Here is a 24683-nt window from a genome sequence, read left to right on the forward strand (position 1 = left end):
GATTGTATTCCAAGAAGTTTATATGGGTTTTTTTTTTCCCCCGGGATAACAGAGGTGAATGAGAAGTTAAGGAAATGAGAACAAAAGCCAAAGGGTGGTGACTGACAGCTGAAAGAAACCACATAGCTGCTGGTAATAACAGGGTATCTCTGACCATGGTACAGGCTGATTTATACAAATACAATGCATCTTGGAAACCTGCCCCCCTGATCCTGTCATTTAAACCTTTCCTGGTATGAATTTCTAGCGGCTGAGAACCAGTCCATGCTTCCTTTTTCAGGTTTGTGTTGTTTTCCAGAGAGACAGAACCCAAGCAGCAAATGGGTTTCAGCAGCTGAGTTATCATGTCTTGATTTAATTTGATGTCACATTTAAAATGCTAATGGGCTACACTTTGATTCTGAGCATCAGAGAGAAACTTTAAACCAGCAAAAGGGTGGATTCGCCATGCAAAAGCAAACATTATTAATGGTGCTGCAGTTGCCCTTTGTGCCTGTATGTTTACTTGATTGAAGCATCTTGACTGTGGTGCTTTCTCCTTGAAGCCTGATTTGAATGGAGTATACAGCTGGATTGCCCCAGGGCCTTGTAACAATTTATAGGCTGGATGGAAAGGCAGAAGTGCATAAAAAGACAGTTGTGAAATGCCGCGAGTGCCCTGTAATAGAAAATCTGTGTATGATGACCTTGTCTGTGCGGGCCTGTGGGATCGCTTCGCGGGGATCCAAAGGATGATAAAATGGAAAATATTGCAGCTCACCTGGAATAAAGAGGAAAAATGGAAAGAAACCTGGTTTTTCTCAATTACGCAGGATGTGCTTTTCCTCCCCTTCGCTTTCTCCCTGCCTACGGCCTTGCATTTCAGCAGACCTCTTAAAATTACATCTGTTATCCCCTGCGCTTTTCCAGGAGCCAGTGTTTTCGAATGCAAATACCTGGGTGAGGTTTCTGTAGCCACCAGCATTCATGTATTTAAAAGCCTCATTCTGTTTGTAGGTGAATGGATGCTCTGTTCCTGAACTGCTGCTGAATTAATTTGTGGCTAATTTTTCCTGGCCAGTTAGGAGGCAGCGTGACCTTTCCTTTCTGGGGTGGAAAAAGTGCTGATTAATACAGGTCCTTGCTTCTCCAGATTCATCCCCCCTTCTGCAGTCAAGTAAAGGCTGAAAGATTCTCTTTCTACTCCAAGCCTTTGCTAGAACCGCTGTCCCGTGATAGCTCCAGTCCTGCCTTTGGCGTAGCTGAATTTGCTGTTAAGGTATGGAGCAGACTTGCTAATAAGAGAAAGACAAATGAGACATCTGAAGGAGCACTGAATTATTTAAGCTAAAAAATTTAGTCTGCAAATGAGATTGGCTTTTACATCTAATGTGGAGCAGATGGAAACGCTGCTGTGATTACAGTGGGGCATGTGTGGGGCAGGAGATTAGTATGAAAATGTGGGTGTAGGGGCCTTTGAATGAAGGAGCAAGGAATGATGAAGAATCAGAGGTGACAGTTTAAGGATTGCATGGCAGGAGCTGCACAGTGATTAAATTCACTGATGCTGTCATTGAGCCGTAAGGCTGGAGATAACATTCTCTCCCTGTGCTGAAAACAAGAATCAATACAAACTGCTTGACAGGGGCTAAATTATTAAATAGAGCCTTCCTTACAATGTTTCATTATCTGGGATTTACCTCAGCTGGTGATTTGTCAGCAGTGCAGGGAGATTTGCTGGGCATTTTGTATTAAAATCGTTCCAGATGCATATGAATCCATTTTGATAATTCCCTTCCTTTTACAATGCGTCTCCGTAGGGTTTTATGGGGTTTTCACTTTTGCCCAGATGACCCTTTGAATTCACACAGACATAAAGCTGTGCGACACAGAAGGGTTGGGTCTTGTCACCTCCCTGTAAAAACCCACCTCTTTGTATTAACAGCCTGTTCTGCAAGTGCTGGGTTGATTTGTGTGCTTTTGGTGCGTTAAATTAGCGAGCTATTTGAAACGCCTTTCAGATGAGAGTTCAGAACTGAAGAAAGAGAAATGCTGCTGCTCTGATTTATGGGTATTGGAGTCTCACTGAGCTTGGCTGAGAAATAGAGCAGCATTCCTTTTATTTTGCTGTATATCTTCTGAAGGCAGGAGCAGAAACCATCCATTCCGGAGTAGCTAAACCAGCGTATCTTGCACTCCTGAAGTGCACAGGGCTGTGCAGAAGATGCTGTCTTCAGACCTGGTTGATGCTTTCTCAAGTAAAGAACATTTAGCACTTCAGTGGGGGTTTTGGGTAGCGTTGATGGTGTAATGCACCAGTGCAACTAAATTTATTCAGAGCTACAGTGCTATATCACAACTGCAGTGTTGCCTTTTGGAAAGGGAGAGAACGTTCATATTTGGGGGTTTAAAACAGATGGCAGCCTTGTTAACTTCCAGCTGTTTAATCCTGGATCTTAAGACTACATGGATGTATTTTTTAGGGCTCAACTCCAGCTCTTCCTCCATTCCCCTCCATATGGCCTAGATCCTTAGGATGGAAATCCTGACCTTACAACTTAAGGGCTACAGCTGGGAAAAGAAACCCTAAAAAACCCCATAACCAGGCAAAAAGTGTGAATTATTCTGGGGTTTTTTTGTTCTGTTTTTGTTCTCCCCCCCCCCCTTCCTCTTTTTAATGCAATTGCCCTGTTTGTTTTCACACCACTTGGCATTCAGAAGGCCAGCAATTGGAATTTTCATTGCTGGCTCCTTGCCACATGGAAAAAGAAAGCCTGTCTGGAGGCTATAGAGGATTCACCCCGACAAAGGCTCTGTGCACTCTTTTCACTGGCTCCAGCAAAGCCTTTCCTGTAGCAGCAGATCTGTTTGAACATCCTGCGCTGCTGCCGGTGGCGAGATGCTTGTCTGTGTTAGATACACACTCCAGAAGAGATAACATGGCGGGCAGGGCCTTAATGTGAGCTGATGATGCTTGTCAGCTTGTTTGAAATCAGCAAATTGCTCCCATTCATTGTAAAGCTGTTTATTTTGAGAGCCAGCTTCTGTAGCAGACAGAGAAAGGGAATTAAAAGGATTGCGGGGGGCTAGAAATGGGAGTGAATGCGAAATCCTGTGCTCATTTTGTGCAATTGCTATTGTGCTCTTTTTCCTAATGTTATAGAAGGGAAGCAGGAAGCACAATTGATACCAGTTCCATTAATGACAGCCCCACCACCTCCCATCGGACTGTGAGAAAAGGACAAAACCAGATAGCGAGCAAACAGGGATAAACAGGAATACACCACTTAGAGCTGTGGGGTATAATCGGGGTTGCTTTCCTACACCGTGTTATCAAGAGGGATGTGGGTGGCTAATAATGAGAACATGTTTAATAGCAGTGGCTTGATTGTAGATACAGGAACCATAGAATTTATTAACATCCCTCTGCATATTAACATCCTCTGTGTATATATCCCTGCAGGGGTTGGAATGAAATGATCTTTAAGGTCCCTTCCAACCCAAACCAGTCTGTGACTCTATGACTTGCCTTTATTTTTGATTCCGTGAGGGCTTTTTGTCACGGTAGTGGAATCTGCAGCACCTTTTGCCCCCTTGATTTATTACTTTTTCCTTACTACTGCCTTGTTTCCTCCTCCTTACCCAAAGTAAACCGAGCTGCTTCCTTCACCTGGTGCTGAGATAACCGCCTGCAAAATAAATCAGTGTCAGCTTCAAAATACCCTGGAAAAGATTGTTATTTCTAGCTGTTAGGGAATAAGAAAGCAGTATTAAATGATACATCAGCTGTTTTACATGTAGCAAGAGCAAACGGAGTTAGAATAAATTTAGCCATGTCCTCTAGTGTTGAATGGTGAGGGCATCTGTCATGTTTAATAATGTTTCTGACCTTTAGGATTATTGAAGTTGAAATTTTCTCTCTGGTCATTGGGGGGTACTTGAGCACTGTCAGATTCCTTGCGCTGGTGCAGAGTCTCCAAAGATACATTGCTATGCTGCGTGTGAGATGGTGAAGATAATTCATTGAAGAAATTTGTTTTCCAGCTTTCACAGTGGTTTTCCTTAAGGAATGTGAAATGTCACTGTGGTCACTGAACTTCAGCACGTGTCCCATCCCTCACCATTTGCTTGCTCGCCTTCGCTGGGAAAGGGCAACCTCCTTGATGTGCTTCACGTTCCTCTTCAAGGTAGTGATAATGCTCTTGTGGAAAGGAATGCTCAGGGGGGCATGTGGAGGTGTAGGACGTAATAAACATCCCACTGCCAGCCGTGCAGAATGGAATCTGTGTGAGGCCAAGCCTTCAGTGGGGAGTTGTGGTTCACTGTAGTGTTCCCATAGTTGTGGCGCTGGTGTTAGTTATGGTGGAGGTGTGAAGGGCACCGGAGATGCACAAGCATCTCGCTAAGCTTCTGAGTCCTATCCGGATGCTTAAAAATAAAACATGGGCAGAAAAGAATGATGCAAAATATGGAAAATGGACACCTATGATTTTTTTTCCATCTATGTTGAAGTGCATTTGAGCTGTAATGCAAGTTCAGCTATGGGAAGCATCACTGAGGCTGCCTAAGGGAAGGTTCTGAAGGGCTCTAGAACAGCAGTGCGTGGTCGAAGGTGGGAGGTGGCGTGTGTCCACAATATTGGTGGTCTTGTGTAGAGAAATCTCCTCCCCTTTAAGGTCCCTTCCAACCCAGCCCAGTCTGGGATTCTGTTATAGGTCACAGATACTGGGGGCAACTGGTGTTGAGTTCTGAAATGTCAGCTTACTGGATTATCACTGCTGATGTGTTGTTCCCATGTACTGCCCCGGTCCTGCTGTGATTGTTGTTTAGAGCAAGTATGTTCTTGAAGGCAAATGATTATTTGGTCTGTCTTTAGTAAATCTGATGTTAGTACACCTCACTGTGTCAGAAGGTGTTGGTTTTGTATGGAAATGCTAGGAAAGATGGTTGTTCTCACTGGCTGCTGGTGAGAGGTACAAAATGCTGCTGTGTGGAAGGGAAAAGTGTCTGAGATGCTCTCTGAATACCTGGGATGATGCAGTCCATGTTGGAGTGGCAGGAAGGGCAATGCATGGTCCCTTTTTATGCAGCAGAGAGACTGATGGAGCCACTTAAGAGACTGCTTCAAGTCAGCTCCACCTTGTGACTATCTAATAGAGTTTCAGATCTATCTCTCATATTCTTCTCTCGAGAAGGCAGGCGTGAGGGCTGTGTGCTCCTGAGGGCCTGTTCAGAGAGCAGGAATGGGGTTAGGAGCTGGTTTGCTGCCTGGCTGGAGAGCCTGAACTCATGTGGTTTGTGTCAATGAGAGAACCAGGGCTTTTCCCTACTTGGGACCTGGAGCAAATAAAAAGTAGGGCTGTGATGGATGTGCGTTTTTGACTCTGTAGTCACCGAGCACTAATCCACGGAGAATTTGAACTTGTAATTTTGATTAAAGTGATTGATTTTAAATCAGCCCGAGTTCGTTTTGGGCCATTAGAGGGTATTTAAAAGGAAAATAACTCTTTAATTAAATTAGTAATGCACAGTATCCTGCTCTGCTTTCTGAGCAGAACTTCTTTACTCTTACTCTTTTCAATGTCTTGTTTCTCGGCACATTCTGGGGTTAAAAGCAATGCAGAATTGTTAAAGCCGATTTGTGCTAGGGGAATCTTATTATTTAAACTTGTTCATTTTGGAAGATATACAAACTATTGTTGTGTGAAGCAGTTCTTGTTCCAGCCACTTGTGTGTGTTAGTTAGTTAGTTAGCCGCTTGTATGTTAGTGTAAGGAATGCTCTATAAAACCACAAACTGTGCTACCCTTTGATTTGTGAACCTTACTTTTTCAAGGCGAAAATAAATTGGAATGACAGCATAAAATATAAAGCAGAAATCCATGAGGATCCTTCTCAGAAATGAAGTTCTGGCACTACGGAAGTTGGGAGAGCGAGGCTGTGAGCCTCATGACGGATCAGGATGAGGAGAAGGACTTACTGTGTATTCTTGCAAACTGATGACTGGGGAGGAAAAAGTTGGATCTCTTTTGCTGTGGTTTGCAGTTGGAGAATTCCAGTGGATGTCTGATTCACAGGAGCTTTTTTCAAGTAGCCCAGCACCACTGAAGTGCTTGCACTTGCTCTTTTGTGCTCCATATTCTAATCTTCTTGGGAAGGCTCACTAATGCTATGCTGTGAGTGAGCATCCTTGGAAGTCTGCATCCCACATTTATGACTCACAGTAATGTACATCTTCCTGAAATGTGTGAAATGTCTAAGAAATGCTAGGGTAGCTGCAGTATAAAGTATATACAGCTTCATCTGCACAACAGCGCTTTGATATATGGAAAAGATGCTTGATTAGACTTAAAGCCACTTGACAGCTTCACCAATCTGGTTACAAGTGACTGCAGTAGAAACAGCAATAAACATGGCATCTGTATGTGTTTGTACATAGAACAAGAGAGGGAATGGTTACACTAGAAGCAAAGCCATGGCATCCTACCAAGCACAGGTTATAGAATCCCAGAGTGGTTTGGGTTCAAGGAACCTCAAAGCTCCTCCAGCTCCAACCCCTGCCACGGGCAGGGACCCCTTCCACTGGAGCAGCTTGCTCCAAGCCCCTGTGTCCAACCTGGCCTTGAGCACTGCCAGGGATGGGGCAGCCACAGCTTCTCTGGGCACCCTGTGCCAGCGCCTCAGCACCCTCACAGGGAAGAGCTTCTGCCTAAGAGCTCAGCTCAGTCTCCCCTCGGGCAGGTTCAAGCCATTCCCCTTGGCCTGTCCCTACAGGCCCTTGTCCCAAGCCCCTCTCCAGGTTTCATGGAGCCCCTTTAGGTATAGGGAGACTGTTAGAAGCTGAGTTTCACACATAACCCTGCAGAAAGGAAAGGAGATGGAACATTAATGCTGGGGATATTGCTTTAGAGAAAGCAGTTGCCACTGTTTACACCCTACTGGCTGCAAACATGTCTGGAATATTTGATTTATAGACAGAATCAAGTAAATAAGATAAAAGAATATATGTGATTCACTACTGTGAAATAGAAAGACGTAATTTATGCTCTCTATCTGCTGTCGTTATGATTAGTGACCTCAGGCTGTTGAACTTTCTCTTTATGGATTGCAGAAATGCTGTGACAGTTTTCAAGGGAATTGCTCTCTTTGAGTTTAAAGAGATGAAAATGGGCCTGCTAACAAGGACCAGCTTCAGAATGTGCTTTCATATTCTTCATGCTTAAAATAAAGGGAAGAGGGGGGGGAAAAGGCAATTGGGTGTTTTGATGTGCCTGAACCTCAGAGCCTGGTGAGGCAGAAGGTGCATTCTATATAATACACACAATGCATGGCAAGAAATCTGCAGGCAGGAATCCCCTCGGATGCTTTTCAGAATGCTTGCTGCTGAAAAGATTTGGTAAATAGGTTTTCAGGAAAGGAAGCCGCTGTTTGATGCGAGTTTCCCGATCCTGATGTGTTGGTGTTTCACATGGTTGTATTCTAAATCGTTCCTAAACCGTGGAGTTCTTGCTCCTTGTGCTGTGCTCGTGATTAAAGATGGTTGGGTTGCCAGCGTGGACTGTGATTGAGAGCTTCCCTGTCTTAACTGAGGTGGTTTTGTAAGGAAATACCTGCAGACTGTATACTGATTTCATATGCTGTCTCTATGTGCTTATCTCAGACCATTCTTCCACTACGAGCTGTTTGAGTTCTGAAGGAGCTTGGGCCTTTAAGCTTAAAAACTTCACACTCTAAAGGGCAAAATTCCATTAACTGTGGTAAAATACCATCATAAATCCTTCATCTGGGAAGTGCAGCTGTCACGATGCTCTCTGCGGCCGTCAGTGTAACCTGCTACTTGGTGTAAGTCTGCGTTCCGCATGAGCTTCATTTCCAGTTGGGAAGGGCATGTCCTTTCAGCGTGCTCTGTTGCCCATGTTTTGACTGCTCTCCATTGGCTAATACAGTTGCATTTAATGCTGTACTCATTGGAAGGCACTTGCAGGACAAACACGACAGTTTATATCAGTTTAGGTGTTGGAAAACATATTTGTCGGTGGTGTTTGTGCCAGTACATTTAAGTTCACTTTTCTAAAGTAATGAATACTCAGGTAGCTCCATACCTTTAGGATCAGGCTTCCAGTGGCACATGGTCTGTGCCCTGTGCTGGTCTGTGCAGTCAAATACAGGAGCTTATGGCAATAAGTCAAAGAGATGCTGTGGCTAGAACCAAAGAGAGTTACATGGGCTTCTCAAATGTATGTGCTTCAATATAGATTTCAGTAGGCTCCTTCCTCCAATGTATGCATCAAAGAGAGGGAGAGCACCCACTTTCATACATGATCTCTTACACTTTATTCCTGCCCCAAGTGAGACTCTTAGTAAGCAGTGTGAAGAACTAAGTCCATAGTAATCTTAAAACCATCCTTTTATGTCAAGATTGCATTTGGTAAAAGGAAACTAATGTAAATAGAGAGCTGTCTCTAAAACAAGCAGGTAAGGTTAGGGTTACACACATTACCATTAGAAGTTTTAGGAACACTCGGTTAGGGTCTTCTCATTGGCTTTATGAAAATCTCTTCTTCTTTGTAAGGTGCTCTGCCTGTTTCTACGATTAGAGGTAATGGTTGAACACAGAAGGCTCAATCAGGTGCCCTGCTGTTTTCAATAAATCCGGGGCAAAAATGTGCTATGTTGGTACACGTTATATAAATCCTTGTGCCCAGAACAATGGGAAAGGTATAAACCTTCCATGTCAAGAGCGTTTCCATCTGGGAAAGATGGGTTCCATCCAGTGCCCGTAATAATAAAGTAAGTGAAGGTGAATTATACAGGAGGACTGGGTGGTTTATGGAACTCCTAGTTGGTCTCAGAGCGTTCTGCTTCTGGATCTCTGACTGCATTAACACCTTGGCTTGTTCAAATGGAAGCTATTAGTAGCTTCATTTGTTCAAGCTGTAACACAGCGACGATTATATTGTCCAAGACAAATGATTAGCCTCAGAACTGTGTGTTAGCTTGGCTGGCTGTATTGACCTTAACCTTAATCCAAATGAGAGTGCAGATGGTGTCCCTGTGTGTACTACATGTTCAAAAGTGTCTATTTTTGTTTCAGAGCCCCTTTTCTTCTTGTTCCCCTTGGTTCTCTGTGTGTTCAAGTGTGACTTTCAGCACTTGGCAGTTGCTTTTTTCCTGTGCTCCTCTCTCCCAACTTTTCCTCGGAGAATTTTTCCTTTATAGCAGGTAAATGGTATCCATTTTGCTCTCCAGTGTAGTTATTTCTGATGTTAGCATTTTCAATATCTAGCTATTTCCAGATGAATGGAGGCCGTCTTTCCAATCTCCAGGTTTAGATTAGATTGCAGCCTGCGGACCTGGCTTTGGAGCTATTTATTTAGCACTGATTTACATATAAATACAAAGAAAAAATATCAAGTCTGGTATTGCTAATTCTGGCTATCGATATTGCAGCAGACGGCAGCAATCTGTATTAGAAATTCCCTGCACAGTAAGATCCAGTCCTGTCTCTTACAACTTGACATTTGTTTTAAAGGTGCTGTTTTGTTTTCTCTATTAGCTGCTCTGCTTTGTTTCACCTTAATGAATGACAGTAGTATTCTTATTAAGGTTCTGTCATGTCTCAGCCAGTGTCTGAACACTCGGCTATGGGAGGCACATGTATAAAACCAGATTTGTCCTTTTCCTCGTTTAAAACGTTAGCTGTTTCTGTAACAGCATCTTGGAGGATGTGCGCATTTAAGCAACTGACCATCAGCAAATCCTCGCATCCTCTGAGAAGCTGCAGGAGGAAACATTTACTTTCCAGGCATTTATTTTCCAAATACACTTGGTTTCCTCAGAGGAACAGCATTTGCTTCTGTGGTGAAACACCCAAATCCCAGGATCTGGCCTGTCAGCCTTTGTCTTTCCTTTTCCTTCCATAATTTTAACCCGGGTTTGCTGGCAGAGAGGGCCAGTTTGCAGAGGTGCTTTAATATTTCCTGTCATAGAATTCCCCTGACTGTTAGGAGATGTTTTAACAGCCAGGATGACTGTTCAAACTCCGTGCTGTGGGTTTGCAGAGCAAACTCTCCTGATTGTTTTATCCTTTAGCTCTCGGTATCTCTTTGTTAAAAGGTAAACCCCTTAGCGAGATGTGCAAGAAAATGTGGCCTCTTGATATTTGAAAGGTGAGAAATCTATTTAAACTGTATATGATGGCTTCAACTATTCCCTCTGCTGTGTGCTGCTTGTTTTAATAGAAGTGATAAATACTGGGGCTGGTGGTGCTCAGCAGTTAGATCTGAGCTATATACTATCAATGACATTTAATGGCAAATGTCAGGCAGTGTCTGACTGGTACCTTCATTTCAATGGTGCGTTTCTTCGGGATAATGCTTGAAAATCCTTAATGGAATTTAATTACCGGAGCACATATTCGATGATTAGTTAAATGCGTTTGTAATACCATTAGTTGTTAGGTAACTGTTTGCTTATTATGCCTGACACAGAGTGTATTTGATGTACAGTGTGGATGTATGCAGTGCAGCAACAGAAATGCTAATCAGCCGGTGTGTTAAGGAGGTTCACTATCAATACTGTGTCAGCAGCTCGCTGCCAGGTTTCCTTCTGTGGGAAGGCTTAATGTATCATCAAAAGTGGAGTTTGTAGAAGCAGCAAACAGGAACAGAGACGCTGTGATCAGAAATGGTGCTTATTGCTTTCCCCAGTAGTGATTGGAATTACAGCCCATTAAGGAATTCTCACCCATGTTTGTGTCTTTTGTATAGGGCTTTTATTGTAGAGTAAAAATCATAGCTGAGATAAGGTGTCTCCACAGCTTCAGGGTGGCTTTTGTACCCCAGAGCTGAGTGTCCCGTATATATGCACATACAGGCATCATGGAATCACAGAAGGGTTTGGGTTGGACGGGATCAGCCTGTCTCCAGAGCAGAGCAGCTCCATCCCTCATGGCCTCCAACAGCTCCATGTCCCTCTTGTGCTGCTGCCCCAGAGCTGCATCAGGGCTGCAGGGGGGGTCTCCCCAGAGCGCAGCAGAGGGGCAGGATCCCCTCCCTGCCCTGCTGCTCACGCTCTGGGGGTGCAGCCCAGCGCAGGGGGGGTTCTGGGCTCAAGCGTAAGCTGCCGGCTTTTGTGTCGCTTCAGCATGAGCACAAGGTGATGTTTTGTGTGTATTGCATGGAGATGTGGCTTGCTGAAACAAGAATAGTAACCCTGATGCACTCAACTGCCTGCCCATGACCATGGGGTGCAGCTGAACTCATGCTGTCCTCTTGGCCCTTTGTGGAGGCAGCGCAGAGTGTGTCCGTGCTGATGTACCTGTGTGCAGAGACCTCATCAGATGCGTATGCACCGATTTGGACCTTCGGGGGGGGGCAGCTGCTTGTTTTCCCTAAGAAGGCAGCAGTGGATTGGGGAAAGCCTTCTGTGCCCCAGAAGCTTTCAAAGGGACAAGTGGACACGTTCTCTTCTAGTCCTGACAGCTACAATTAGGCAGGCTTGTTCAAGGGTGGTTGTGCAGTGTAATAGTGTGGTTACTTTATGCTTTTGCTCAGCATAACTGACACCGTGAACCACAGATGGGATTCAAAGAACATAAAAGGGAAACGGAGCAGAAAGATACCACAAAGGGATTAAATGAGGTAGTAAGCAATGACCCATAACCTTCCTGAAAGATCTTAGCATAGTTTTATTCTAAGCCAGTCAGCTTTTAAGCATAACTGCTTTTTCTTACAAGATGAAATTATCTTTTCTCATTTAGAACTGCACTGAAATTTGAAGGATGTTGTCCCCTGTTCTGGGTGGATTTCACTGATAGGAAAGCAGGTGACTTGCTAGGCCTCAGCTCCCAAAGCAGCTTTGTTGCTGGTAAAGCTGAAGAGTTTATGGAGTAAATAGTGTAGTTTGTTTTCAATACAGAAATCTCCTATGGGTGTTACCTGCACTGGGTGACGTTCTTTTTCTCCTTGAAAACTTGCACGAAGCTCTGTTCAGTTCTGTTGTTTGGATCGTTGAAAAGCTAAAACCAGATGAACGAGTATGTGTGTATTCAGTATCTGATAGTTGATGTATTGTGCGGTGTACGGGTGGTGGTTCGCATCCTCTGTTTCTTGATCACTGCCAGCCAAAAGTAGGGATGATGGGATTAATATTAAGTTGAGGAGGAACTTGTCTTGGGAATTTGGTAGCAAACACTAATTTGGGCAAAGACTGTGTAGAGCAGCTTTGCATTTGGTCTCTTTTGTGATCCTAAAACCAGAGATGATGACGGTGGTTGCTGATTGATCGCGTTTTCTAGGGTGTGAATATGAAGGGAATTCCAATGGGAAAACATGGACTTTTTGAATACTGAAGGAGTCTGCAGAGCCTGGACACAGAAGGGTGGGGGGGAAGTTGAATGTGTTGCAAACAGTTCTGCTTTGACAGATGGCCGATGCCCTCATAGCTTCATTTCCAAGTAACCATGTAGTCCCGTTTTGATCAGTTCTAGCTTACACTTGTTTTTATATAACAGCACATCCTCTTTTGCACATGGAAAAGTGTGTCATTCTGTGACTCACTTGGGCCAGTAATTTATACAGCAGATATGGTTGCTGACTTTGCTCTTCTGTCTCAGTAGAAAACAGGAGGCTTCATGGTAAGTTTTAACGGCCCTATGCCTTTAGAAAGCGCTATCAAAGAGTAAGGTTTAAATAGTTCCCTATTCTTTAACAAATGGCCAAATGGCCAAACCACGCCATTTCAGTTGGCTTTTTCACAGCTGCTTTTTGACTTTTACCCAAGAAAGTCAGGTTTAATTGCACTTTGGATCATGGCAGGTGTCGTCTTAAAGCTGTTTTTCCATGTGGGCTTAGGACTTGGAAAGGAACGACTATTTCCCTCATGGTATTCTCATTTCTTCCTTGGGTTTTCTTTAATATGATGCCTAATTCAGAGATTGGATATCTTGGAAAGAAGGGTTTGGGTGACACTAAAATGAAGAGCTGGTGTTCCATATTAGTTAACTTTTGTACAAGTATGGAGGGGAAGTCAGAGCAATGAGGAGCAGACAGAGGGGAAAGGAAAATGCATTCAGATAGCTCCACTTGAGCTGTGTCTTTGAAGTGCATCTGGTTAAAGCACGATTCTTCAGCGCTCATCTGTATCCATATGAGGCAGACCTTAGTGTTGAATTCACACCAGCACATACAGTCTTTTGGTGCTATTTGTTGCAGTTTCTGACGAATCTTTCCCTAGTTCTCAGTTACCATAATTATTTCTGCTGTCATCTGCTCCAAGAATTCCTTGCGACTGTAATAGCTATCCCAGCAGAACATCTCGCGTTCATGAAGTGGCAGCGTGGCAAGTTGTGATAGTACAGCTCTTCTGGGGATCTGAAGGCTGTGTTTTTTTTTAAGACAGTCTAGCAACTCTAATGCCAAACCACCCACACGAGGAGACAGCATATGGCAGCTACTATGAATTAACATCACATAAGTAGCATATCACCTAGTGCTTTGAAAAAGGCTTGAGCCTTGATAGCCTTAGAATCCAGCTATCCGGCCATCCCCACAATGCAGGGAACACAAGCTTGCAGCTAATCATGAGTTAAGACTAATTTTGGCCATGCTTTGCTATTGTTTAAAGGTGTAGGCAAGCAGATTGTTGTTTTGTACTTGCATATGTGTATGTGAGAATGTGAGTAGGCTGAGATTTCCAGGTATGTTTAGGACTCGTATACTTTCCCTCCTCCTTATGTAGGAAGCAACTCTATCTACACATAACCTGTCTGTACACCAACTGTGTAATTGGTGGCGGTGTTTGCAAACAGTTTTGCTTCAAACCTGTAGAAACTGTGGTGGGTATAGAGCATAGCATGTAGAAATAATGTTCTCAACAAAGAAGAGTGGCTCTGAGCAAAAGGACCTGCGACCCATGTGCGCTTACATCTGAGCGTACGAGTTTCAGGTTGAGGGTGCGGTGAGTCTAATGCTTGTTTTGCATCTCAGAGTGTTTTGCACATAGGACTGAAGTAATATCCAGCGCACCAAGGTGATTTCATTAATTCCAAAGGGAATTTTATTTGTTAGACTTTGTGAATAAAAGCGGCACGAGAAATTCTTGTTGTAAACCATCAGAAAATGGCAAGAGCGAGACCTTGGGAAAAACTCCTGTATTGTTTTGTCAATAAATTATGCTTTCTCCTCCATAGATCACAGAAATGGGCCTTTACCCTGGAAACAGCAATATTTGATACCCCAGGCAGCTTATTCCCAGCTCAGCTCACACTTCACTGAATACACTGATCGATTATCCGCGGCTTAACCAAGCCTTCTCATTTCCTGCCTTCCATTACTGCGCTCAATCACGCCGGCGGTTCTTTGTGGCCTGCCTTGTGTGCTGAGATAAGCCATCAAGGCATGTTTCTATTAGAAAAGCTCTTGTAGATGGAATAGTCATTAGATAACACTAACAGGTTTAAAGGTTGAAGTCTTTGTGTTGGTTTGGGTTAAAAGGACAGGAACCAAGAGAAGGGCTGCGTTGGGTTGTTGTATTTGAGAGGCAGGCAGGATTAAACTGCATGTTGCCATGTTTACTGCTCCTCTTTAACATTTTCCTTACTGAATACTGATAGCTCTCACTTTGGATAATGCTTCTGTGCTTGCAAGAGGTAATTATGTGTTGATATGCATGCATCTGAATTAAATAATCAAGCTGCAAAAATAACATTCAGTTGTAGTAATACCCTCTGCATTTCCAGGCTGGGCTTTCTTGGCTTACAAACAGCTGATCAGGTTTCCGATTTAATTAGGGAACAGCCTACAAAAAGATAGCCTGAGAATGTGAAATTACGTGTGCTGTTACAGAGTGGGAAGAAGAATGCTGTTTGCTGCATCTCTTCAGCTCCTGATTTCCAGATAGTTTCATTGATGTCCCTGCTCTGTGCTTTCTTCCCCCAGTAGAGCTGGTATAAGTGGTCCTTATTCTTCTTTTCCCCTCTTTTCGATATTAGTAATGTTAAAAATGAGTCAGTGTAAAAATACTTCCCCACTAGGCGTAGAAATACAGGCAGCAATTCAACATGGCACAGAAGGGCTAAGGGGAGGGATGGGGAAAGCAAGCAGAGCAAGTCAAACCTACCACTTGTGTTGGAGTGGGGCTAATGCCATGTCATGGAGCGTAATTAGAACTGTTTGTGTGACATGAAGGCATCATTTAGGGGGACAAACAAATGTGCCCCAAAGGATGGGGTTAATTTGTAGTGTTTAAAAAATAAAACCCACATGAAAACTGGCTTAGAGAGGCCAGAGCTTCTGTGCTGCAATGCACAAAGTGTTGGTTGGGAACAGTGGAGTGACTTTAAAACACTGCCATATTAAATTAACACAAAGAATTTGATAGCATAGAATTATTTTTTCCTAATAAAGAAATGCCATTGTTGAGAATCTGGTTGAAAGGAAAGATGTTCTTTTCCTTGTTTCTATTCTGCTGTTTGTGTCTTTGAAATAGCCCCTATTCACGGACTCCAGTGTGCCCATCTGCCACCTCCAGCATTTGGGATATTGCTTCCAAAGCTAGTTGTGATTTAACACGCTATCTAAATAGGGCAAGTAATGAAGTATACTGCTGAAATCCCTCTGAGGGAATCTGCAGGACATCTGTGATCATTTGCACAATTGGGTTAGTCATAACCCTGGAAAGAGAATGTGGAATCCCTGAAGATGTGAATTGTAATGTGCAGCAACTCTGTTCTCAAGTGTGTGTATGAAGAAAACTGGCACCTTGGAGTTAGCAAATGCTGTGGAAATTGGTACATTCATGCTTTTAAAGAGAACCTAGAAGGTTATTTTCACCCTTTTAAGGGAGAGGCTCACTTATAAATAGAAGCTGACCAGATGCTCCCAAACTGGGATGCTTTAATGCAATTACGGATTTCATCTAATTCTTGTTGAAGGTCCAAAATTGCTTCATGGCTTTTAAAAGGAACAAACCCCAAACCAGCAGCAACAACCACCCCTCCGGATGAGTACTTTGGAGTACTGCAGCAATAGGCAGTATTTCCATTCAAGGTTTTGTAGCACAAGGAGTCTTTTAGAGCTGACAAAGACACTGAAAGCGGTTGCCGTTGCTGTGATTTCTGCAAGTGGGGGTTTGGCATGTGACTGTCTGCGGCTTTTCATACGTAAAGGTGTAAAAAGCAGAGAAAGTAACACTTTATGAACTTGGGGAAGCTTCTTTTGTGTGCACATGGTTCTAAAATAAATAGTCTGCCACAGAAGCTGGCGCCTTGACACCTCCGAGTATAGTCTGCTCTGTAAATGACATCCATATTTAGAAAGCTGGCTGACAAAACAGCATGTCTAGGAATTTCTGTGCAGTGAAGGATGTGAAAAGAAGAGGCTGACAGACGTGTTGTATTTTTAGGGAGACTGAAAGTTCAGGTTTAAAACCCACAAACCCATGCTGTTGGAAGAGAGAAAAGACTTGCAAGGTGAAGCTCTTTAACTGCACCAAAAGCAGCAATCATGGGGAAAAAGGGGTGTTTAGGAAGGAGCTTAGATCACACAACCCACTCCCAAAATAAAACCCAACCTCTGTCAGCGGTGCACAAACAGCATCTTGGTACCGTGTCAGTGTGTTTTATTCGCATCATTGTCCAGAGGCTTTGCTTTAAAGAGTTACTTAGTTATAAATGCTATTTTTGTTTCTGTGCTCCTTCTGAGTGGAGGCATTGAGTTGTGCCATGTGTGCTCTCTGATTCAGATGATGATGAGCAGTCAGCACCGTGGAGCATGTGCTGCTTTCCACTTGGAAAGATACCTAAGTCTGGTGATTTTTTTTAAAGATGGGAACCTTGGCCGTGTTCATCATTTCCTGTCATTTATCATTCATTTAAAATGCCTATTTCATAAAATCTAGGTTTTACAAGTTAAAAAGCATCCAAAATTGGTGTATGCCAGGGCTTCAGATCCGGGCTTTGGATTGATTCTGTTGTTTTTATCATCTGATTTAGTTCTAATCTTTTTTCTCTCCTTAGTTGTTGAATCGTTTTGTGAAGGGAGGTGATAGAAGAGCCCCTGTTCTGTGTTAGGAAAACCCCTGTAATTTCTTTCTCTTTGTAATCTCCCCCTCTGCCAATGCCTCACAACTGCATGATCAGCCTAACGAAGTCAATAGCGGTCCTGTTGGCAGGCTGCAGCATGGGGTAATTCATCATTGCCCTGAAAACTTCCCAGGTTCAGCAGCCTCCTGAAACTCAATCTCATTCCCGTGTTCTTCCTGATTGTGAATCTGATTTGAGGGGAGGAAATGTTCTCTTTCACAGCGCAGAGTAACTGCCAGCCTCGAATAAGACAGTGCAGGGAACAACGGAGGCATTCCCTGAGTCTGAACAGAGCTTCTGCATGGGAAGTGAGTGCTTTCCTTCAAATTCAAATGCTTCAAGTAGCAAAAAAGCTCTGGAGTATCTTTAGATGGTAGATGTTAAGCTTTCCTAAGCTATGGGATTTCAAAGGCCAGGTTGGACATAGAGATTTGGAGCAAGTTGCTCTAGTGGAAGGTGTCCCTGCCTGTGGCAGAGGGTTGGGACTGGGTGAGCTCTAAGCTCCCTTCCAATGCAAACCAGGCTGGGATTCTATGATTTTTGAGAGATGAGGTGATAAAATGCTGCAAAACATAGCAAATACTTGGACTCCCTTCGTTGTGTGTGAATGTTCCTGAAAAGCTTTTGTTTAATCCTCTGTGATTCCATTTCTTTTTTAACACATATTGGGGGGCTCAGTGACACTTCCCGGAGACTTGGCCATAAGCAAAAACCTTCTCTTTGCATTGACTGAGGGACAAACTGGGAGGGTCTTTTGGGAGGAAGGTAGGGATTGAGGTGGTCTCCTATGGCAGAAGTGGCAAAACCTCACTTCCAGCCCTTGATTTCTTCTATCCCAGTGTATCAGTGCTTTGTAAAGGTTGACCTTGCCCCTATCCCCGTGCTGCTAAAAGCCCAGTGCTCCTCTGTGATGCAGTAAGAAACCAAGGCAGGGAAGCGATGGTGTCAACATCTCCTTTACGGTTTTGGCTTAATTCAGACTCCAGCTGTGAGCTCCCAACAGACAGCTCCATATGATGCCAAGGCAATGAAAGCAGTTTTGATCCCTCCCTTTTTAATGCAATCTCATCTCGACGCATGCACGCGTAGAGGATACACCTTCAAAATGTGAACACCGACAGAGCTTTCTGCACAACTGCCCCCTCGCAGAGAGTGGCTGTAAGGCTCCACCTGCTCCCTTTGTCCTCTCCATGACTTCTCTGTGGCAAGGTACACAGGAAGGTGTTGCCTTTTCTCGGATCTCTCACTGGCCTGATGCTGATCACTGGTGCTGATCTGGTTTGTGGCTAAGCATCTGTAGCCCCATTCCTTGCAGAGCACAATGTAGGTTTCTAGTCCTTCTCCTCCCTGATGCCATTTGCTATTCAAAACCACCACCACCATTCAGTACTGTATTTTGTGGTGGTCCTTCATGGTTACATATACATATGTACTTACACCTTATACAGATGTACTGAAGCCTTGGTAGTGCTCCTTGGGGTGCTGGACTATTTGGAAGACACTCGGCTTTAGTGGCACAAACCAAGAAAATCCAAGCATCAGCTTTTGATGCTGCTTGTAAACTTGCTTGTACCTATGAGCAGTTTTCATGCCACAAGTGATGTTTTCTGAGCGTGCTGTGAAGGTTTTGTGTAACATGGGTTACACGTGGGACATGGGTTTTCTCTCAGCTAAGAAATGCAAAGAGCAGCACTGGGTTAACGTTTCCCATGGTTGTTGCATGCGGTTCTTGTAGCACTGATAGAGCTTATGAACAAATGGCAAGAGGGTAACAACGTCTGTACTGTTTTAGTCTTCAGAACTCAGGCTGTGCATAAAAGCTGTGCTGCACAGAGCTTTATTTCGGGAGAGCAGGCAAGGCGCAGCCATGGGGCTCGAACAGCAGGCAGCAGGAATCAGCGCTGCCTCTCTGACTTTGTCCTTTTGATTTTGCTCCATGCATTAGACAAGCTCGTTGGCTTTGACGGCGAACGTGTTATTTGAAGAGACAAAAAAAAAAAGAGGAGGTTCAGGTTTCTCCCGTACAGAACAAACAGGCTCAGGATGTTCCTGGGTGCTTTTTGAGGCTCTCGGCGCACAGAGCACCTGCGGTGAGCGGTTAACAAAGCCTTTTCTGGCACAATGCTGCCACTAGCAGTTGTTTGGTGGTATTACACGGGGTTGTCATCAGAGCCTTCAAGAAGTGCAGGTAATGGGAAGATTTGGGTGTTGGTTATTGAGCAGAAAGGGTGGAAACTGCTGCAACAACCAGGCTGATGCGAACAGCGGGGGGGAGAATGCTCTGGTCCAGTGACCCGCGATCTAAGTTCTAAATGTAGATGTTTTAAGAGCAGCCTTCGAAGGGTCTTGGGGAACTTTAGTCCAGCAAAAACAGTTGCCTCATGCCAAAAGAATGCTCATTTCCCTCTAGGCCCTTCCTCTGTTTCCTCAAGTGTTGTGGAGCACTGGAAAGAGTTGACTACAAGGGTTTCAAAGATAAACTCAAGGCCCGAGTCTGTAATAACTCGACCTGTAAATTCTATTTGGAAGTGGTGTTTATGCTCAAGTTTCCTTCTCAGAAGGCACAAACTGGTGCCTGGATCCTCACATGAAAAAGGAGCACTTGAGGAAGATAGGTTGTGTACATCTTGCTATTGGGTGTGTGAGGTACATGAGCACTCGGAGCCTATATTGGGATTGAACTGCAGCGTCCTGTTCTGTTGTGTGAATAAAGAACAGATCCTGTTAGGTTGGGCTAAAAAATACCTGGCATTTCTTGCTTACAACAGTTAGGAATGGTCGCGCTGAATTATGTGGATGTTGCTATTCTTTTTGCTGCGTTTGGCCATAAATACTTGGTGTATGAAGAAATGAGCAGGCTAAGATCATGCTGCATGAGGCAAAAATTGCCAATCCTTTTCTGATCCCTTCTTCCTCTTGGGTTACTGTTTTGTGAGTGAATAGATGAGTATTCGCTGGTCAGATATACAGAGATATAACTGCCTGCTGACGCAGTAGGTTCTTGTTGCCTGTGTCTAGTTGGAAAGTCAATTTGTCATAGCACGTATCCCTTGTTTTATTGCTATGGAAGTACGTTTTCCTCCTTTTGGGGTCTTACGTTTTATACTTTAGAAGACTGTGGCAGATGGGGTCTGGTTTTCCTTTTTAGTAATGCCTTTAGACCTTCTTTTTCAGAGTAAACGGGACCACCTCCTTATGAATGTCAAATGGTACTATCGCCAGTCTGAAGTCCCAGATTCAGTCTATCAGCATTTGGTTCAGGACAGACACAATGAGAATGGTAAGTTAAACTCTGCAGATCAAGGCCTCCTTTACCTGTACTCTGAAGTTTTAACAGTCCAGAAAGCAAGAACACATTTAGAGAGGGCTGTGAAGCAAGGACTGTTGATGAATACAATGTGTTAGATTGGACGAGGGTGTTTCTTACCTGCTTTGTTTGTTCTAACTCGTCCTGTAACCATGGCTATAATCAGATGCACATCAGGTACGGTTTAAGTTATGTTCTGTATTACACTAATCCCTTAAGGGAATAGAGAATCAAAATAACACTGGATCCTTTGTAGGCCTCTGGACAGTGCACTGATACTGAACTGGCTGAAGACCAAGTATGAAGAAATTGTGAATCTCTTCTATTTTTTGCAAGCCTTCCATAGTGTCATGAGAGCCCAGGCTTTTACATTGCACCTATGAACACTCACTGTGATTAATATTGCAGTAAGTGACATAACTGCAGCACTCATAGCGGAGTTTTCCCTTTTTCTCTGCAAAAACAAGTGTGATCTTGGGTTTCATAGAAGCAGAAGAGACTTCAGTCCGTATTCCAATGTCATTTATCTCTTGCCTCTAGGGGAGACATAACATTTGCTTCTATTCTTACCAGGAAATTTCCTTGAGGCAACTGTTAAAATGCTGCAGACACTCCAAGGTGAATCGTGATGAGGAAAGTTGACGATTAAAATGTGGAACACGGCAACTTTTTGGTGCATGACAGCACAAAGTTGAGCTTCCAGTCTCTTTTTTCGCAGGCACTAAGGACATTTTGTGTGGGCTTTAAGCAAAGGCTGCACAAATCTAACATTCCTCTTACTATGTTTGAAACTTCTAACCCTGGGATTATAAGCACAGCATCCAAAAGTGAGCAGCTTGGACTTCTCTGTGTCACACTCCTCTCTGTGTGGATAAGTATTTCTGTGTGTTCTTCAAAGGCGTTGTAAAGAAGTCATGGAAAAATCCTCATTAACATGGAGGATTTTCTGTGTTTGAATGTGGATATCAGTACTGGTGTCAAAGCCAGAGCGCTAAGCAGTTAATACTGCCAAGATTTGGTTGAAGATTTGAGGTCAAGTATGGAAAACCACCAAAATCTTAACCCAGAAGACAGAAGTCAGTGATAAATTGACTTGCTCAGTTCCTGTCACTCAGATGTGACCACTTACAGTGGTCAGTACGTGTCATCTACCCCCTGAAGGCTCTTCAGCAGTTCTTTAGCTATGGCAGAGGAGAATCCGTGTGTAAAACTGGGTATCACGTTATTTCCATACCTTAGAGGTGATGCAAGCAGTCTGAGTGTGTCATCTTACCACTGGGCAGTGTGTATCTGAGAAACACCCTCAAGCTTTAACCTGTAAATAAACTACCTGTCAAATGTCAGTGGTAGATGCTTTCAGACTCCAGCTAACATCCTGGTGGGTTTCTGTTTGTGTTTTTGCTTTCTGGCAGACTCTGGACGGGAGCTTGTTATAACAGACCCGGTTATCAAGAACCGAGAGCTCTTCATTTCAGATTATGTTGACACCTACCACGCCGCTGCCCTCAGGTAAGCTGCAGAGGATGCGGTGCAGTGTCTGAGGTGGGTGAGAAAACCCAGATGGAGGGAGAGGTGCTTTCTCCGTTTGTGTGGGGCTCATTAACATCCTGCTCAGCTTTCTCCTCTCTCCTCAGTAATTAACTTGTGTTATCTGTTCCCATTCAAAAGCAGCCGTAATTCTCCAATCTCGTTTTCATCTCGGTTAATCAATGTTGCTCACAAGATATTGTTCCCCATCAATGCCAATTTAGGTTATTGCTGGTTCCTGCAGAAATACTACCCGGCTCTCCCCCCTGTTTGATTTCCCTCTTAACAATAGCACCTCCTAGTAAAGTGACTGTTAGGATGCTGCCCTGATTAAATTGCATTAAAGGCTTGTTCTCTGAGGCACTTGTCATTGTTGCAGCTCAGCTAAGAGCTCCATTAAAAACCGGCTGTACAGACAGGAGGTAATGGACCCCGGTATTGTTCCCTGCACTATGTGCCCTTCCCTTGAGGTTGCTGCTCTCTTTCCTCCCCAAGTTTTGACCTGAAGTGCCTAACCTTTGCTTAGGCTGAGGGGGACACACCGTCGCTTCCCAGTGTTTTCAGATGGAACCAGGGAGGCATTATTTTTCAGCACGTTTTCCACACGCCAGCCATGCATGGATATTGTCAGAACGCAAATTGAATAATCTCCCTGATAATAACGCTCAGATGGTGTTTCACCACAACCATCTGGAGACACGTTTTGTTCCGAGTCCCTTTTGCCGAAGCCACTTACTGCAAGACAAACTGGCTGCAACTTCTGTTCTGTGGGTGGGAGGAAGTCTTTGATTTACATGTTAGACTTCTTTTTATGGACTCGGAGAACTCCAGTGGTGTGCTGCAGTCTCCTGGAATTCCACAGTGCTCTCTCTGAGCTACAGAAGGTCATCTTCCAATGTGAAACCTGCATGCTCAGAAACAAGCCAGCAGGAGGTAGGCTGCCTTGGTGGAACCAGGCTTGGAAATCTGTCTGCTTAAACAGAGAGACACTTGAGCCTTCCCTGGGAGTGTTTTAACCTCTCTTCTGCATCCTTTCTGGGTTGTAATCTTTAAAGAAAAGAGAAGAATGGAAAGATAGAAATGCAGTATATGTGTATAGCAAGCAAACTTGAGAAACAGCCTTCTCTTCTCCCCTTCCCTAAAGAGTGAAAGCTCCTGGAAGATCAAACTGATCAAGCCCTCAGCCTGTCCTGTGTTTTATCTGTCACCTTGTAGTTTGGAAGTGCGCAGCACAGGCAGCTTTCAGATAACTTTTGTTCCTCTTTGGCAGACGGTTTCACCGTTGCTTTGTTGTGTTCTGGATTCTTCACACTTGGAGGATTTCTTACCAGCTTGGAGATGGTATCTAAAGATGCTGAGAATTGAGGGGATAAACTTTTGCAGGATAAAGATTATATTTTTGCTGATTCTTTCCTAGCAAATTGCCATTAATCCGTGTCAGTGAATTTTCAGTGTACGAGATGAACATCAGGGTAATTGCACGTGGTGTTCTTCCAGCTTGAGAACGCAAAGTAGGCAGAATATGTTGTGATGCATGAAAGGAGGCTTAACGTGAAGTTCTCATTTATTCTAATACGAGATTATTTCCCTGTCCTCTGCAAACAAATGGCGCTGGTCACACAATGAATTGATGACAAACTGGGAAATAAAACCAGTCATTGTAACTACCAATTTTCTGCTCTAACCAGTGGAAAAATCTAACTACAGGATACTTGTAGCTCCCTGGGGAAGTGTGCAATGGAAGTAATGTCCTTCTTACCTGTGAGGTAAAGCTTTGGGGTAATATGTAGTAGCACTGGTCTGAAATGCTGTAAGCAAGATGTGCTGCTTTTATGAGCTTATTAGGAAAACCCTTAGTGTCGGATGAATTATTAAAAGGAAATGAAATATTTTCCCCCAAAATACCTTTAAAATGGGAATTTAATGTGAGATACCCAGCCAAATACCCCTTCTCGTGTTCTTTCTTTCTAAATGACTCAACTAGGAAACTGGCTCGAGCCACCAGGGATAGAAGAAATTCATCAGGATTTGTGTGATGTCTGGGTTACAGACCTTGCTGATGTTCCATTCCAGCCTGGCATGACCTGTGCAACACGTTGCCCTTTGCCAGAAAGTGATGGATTGAGAATGATGCAATCACAGGGACAGTTGTGCTGCCTCAGCTCACAGCACAGCCACATTGATTTTTGTCTTAAACCAGTCAGCAACTTCATTCATCCGTCATCCTTCTGGGGTGTTTTTTCCTCACCTGTAGTAGTTGATGTTGTGTATCAGAGAGCTGGTGTTGCAAGGCACGGTTCCCTTGTTTAAGTGCTTTACCATGAGAAGATGAGGAAGGAAAAGCAGGCTTAGCATTTCAACTTCCCATTGCTGTTCTTCAAGTACTCAGTGCTTTTAGGCTCTGTTGAGAAGGCTGGGCAAACAGATCCACTATTATTACAGGCAAAATAGTTGTTCATCTTGGGGGATTGGTGGCAAAAGCACTTTTCATTCAATTCTAACCGAGACTGGCAAACCTTTTTACAACGTTAAATAAGCCCCATAGCTTATTTATAAGAGCAAAGACTGTTCAGTAGAAGGAAGTGGAAAGAGATGTGATCTGTGTTAATAGCAGAAAGCTTGACATCCTGTAAAAGAGCAAAGGCTTGTGCTTTGTTGATTGCTTTGCATCAAGTTGAGATAAAAAGCACTAATTCTTTGCCTGTCTGGCCTGTTTGTCTGTGCCCGCTTCTGATCTGATTTACTTGGCAGCAGCAAACTGCAGTGCACTGAATGACAAAACCCCAGC

At 43.8% G+C, this 24683-nt stretch overlaps 1 protein-coding gene across 4 annotated transcripts in view; it reads left to right on the forward strand.

Annotated features, from left to right (window-relative positions):
* RERE (arginine-glutamic acid dipeptide repeats) overlaps positions 1 to 24683 on the forward strand; it is a 221527-nt gene that overhangs the window by 93681 nt on the left and 103163 nt on the right. For all 4 annotated transcript variants that reach the window (XM_065696874.1, XM_065696875.1, XM_065696872.1 and 1 more), the window contains exons 4-5: positions 20236 to 20341; positions 21781 to 21877. In XM_065696874.1, the coding sequence (XP_065552946.1) occupies positions 20236 to 20341; positions 21781 to 21877 (203 nt within the window). The remainder of the gene's footprint in view (positions 1 to 20235; positions 20342 to 21780; positions 21878 to 24683) is intronic.

The sequence above is a fragment of the Lathamus discolor genome, chromosome 16 (genome assembly GCF_037157495.1).
Source record: "Lathamus discolor isolate bLatDis1 chromosome 16, bLatDis1.hap1, whole genome shotgun sequence".
Classification (NCBI taxonomy): domain Eukaryota; kingdom Metazoa; phylum Chordata; class Aves; order Psittaciformes; family Psittacidae; genus Lathamus; species Lathamus discolor.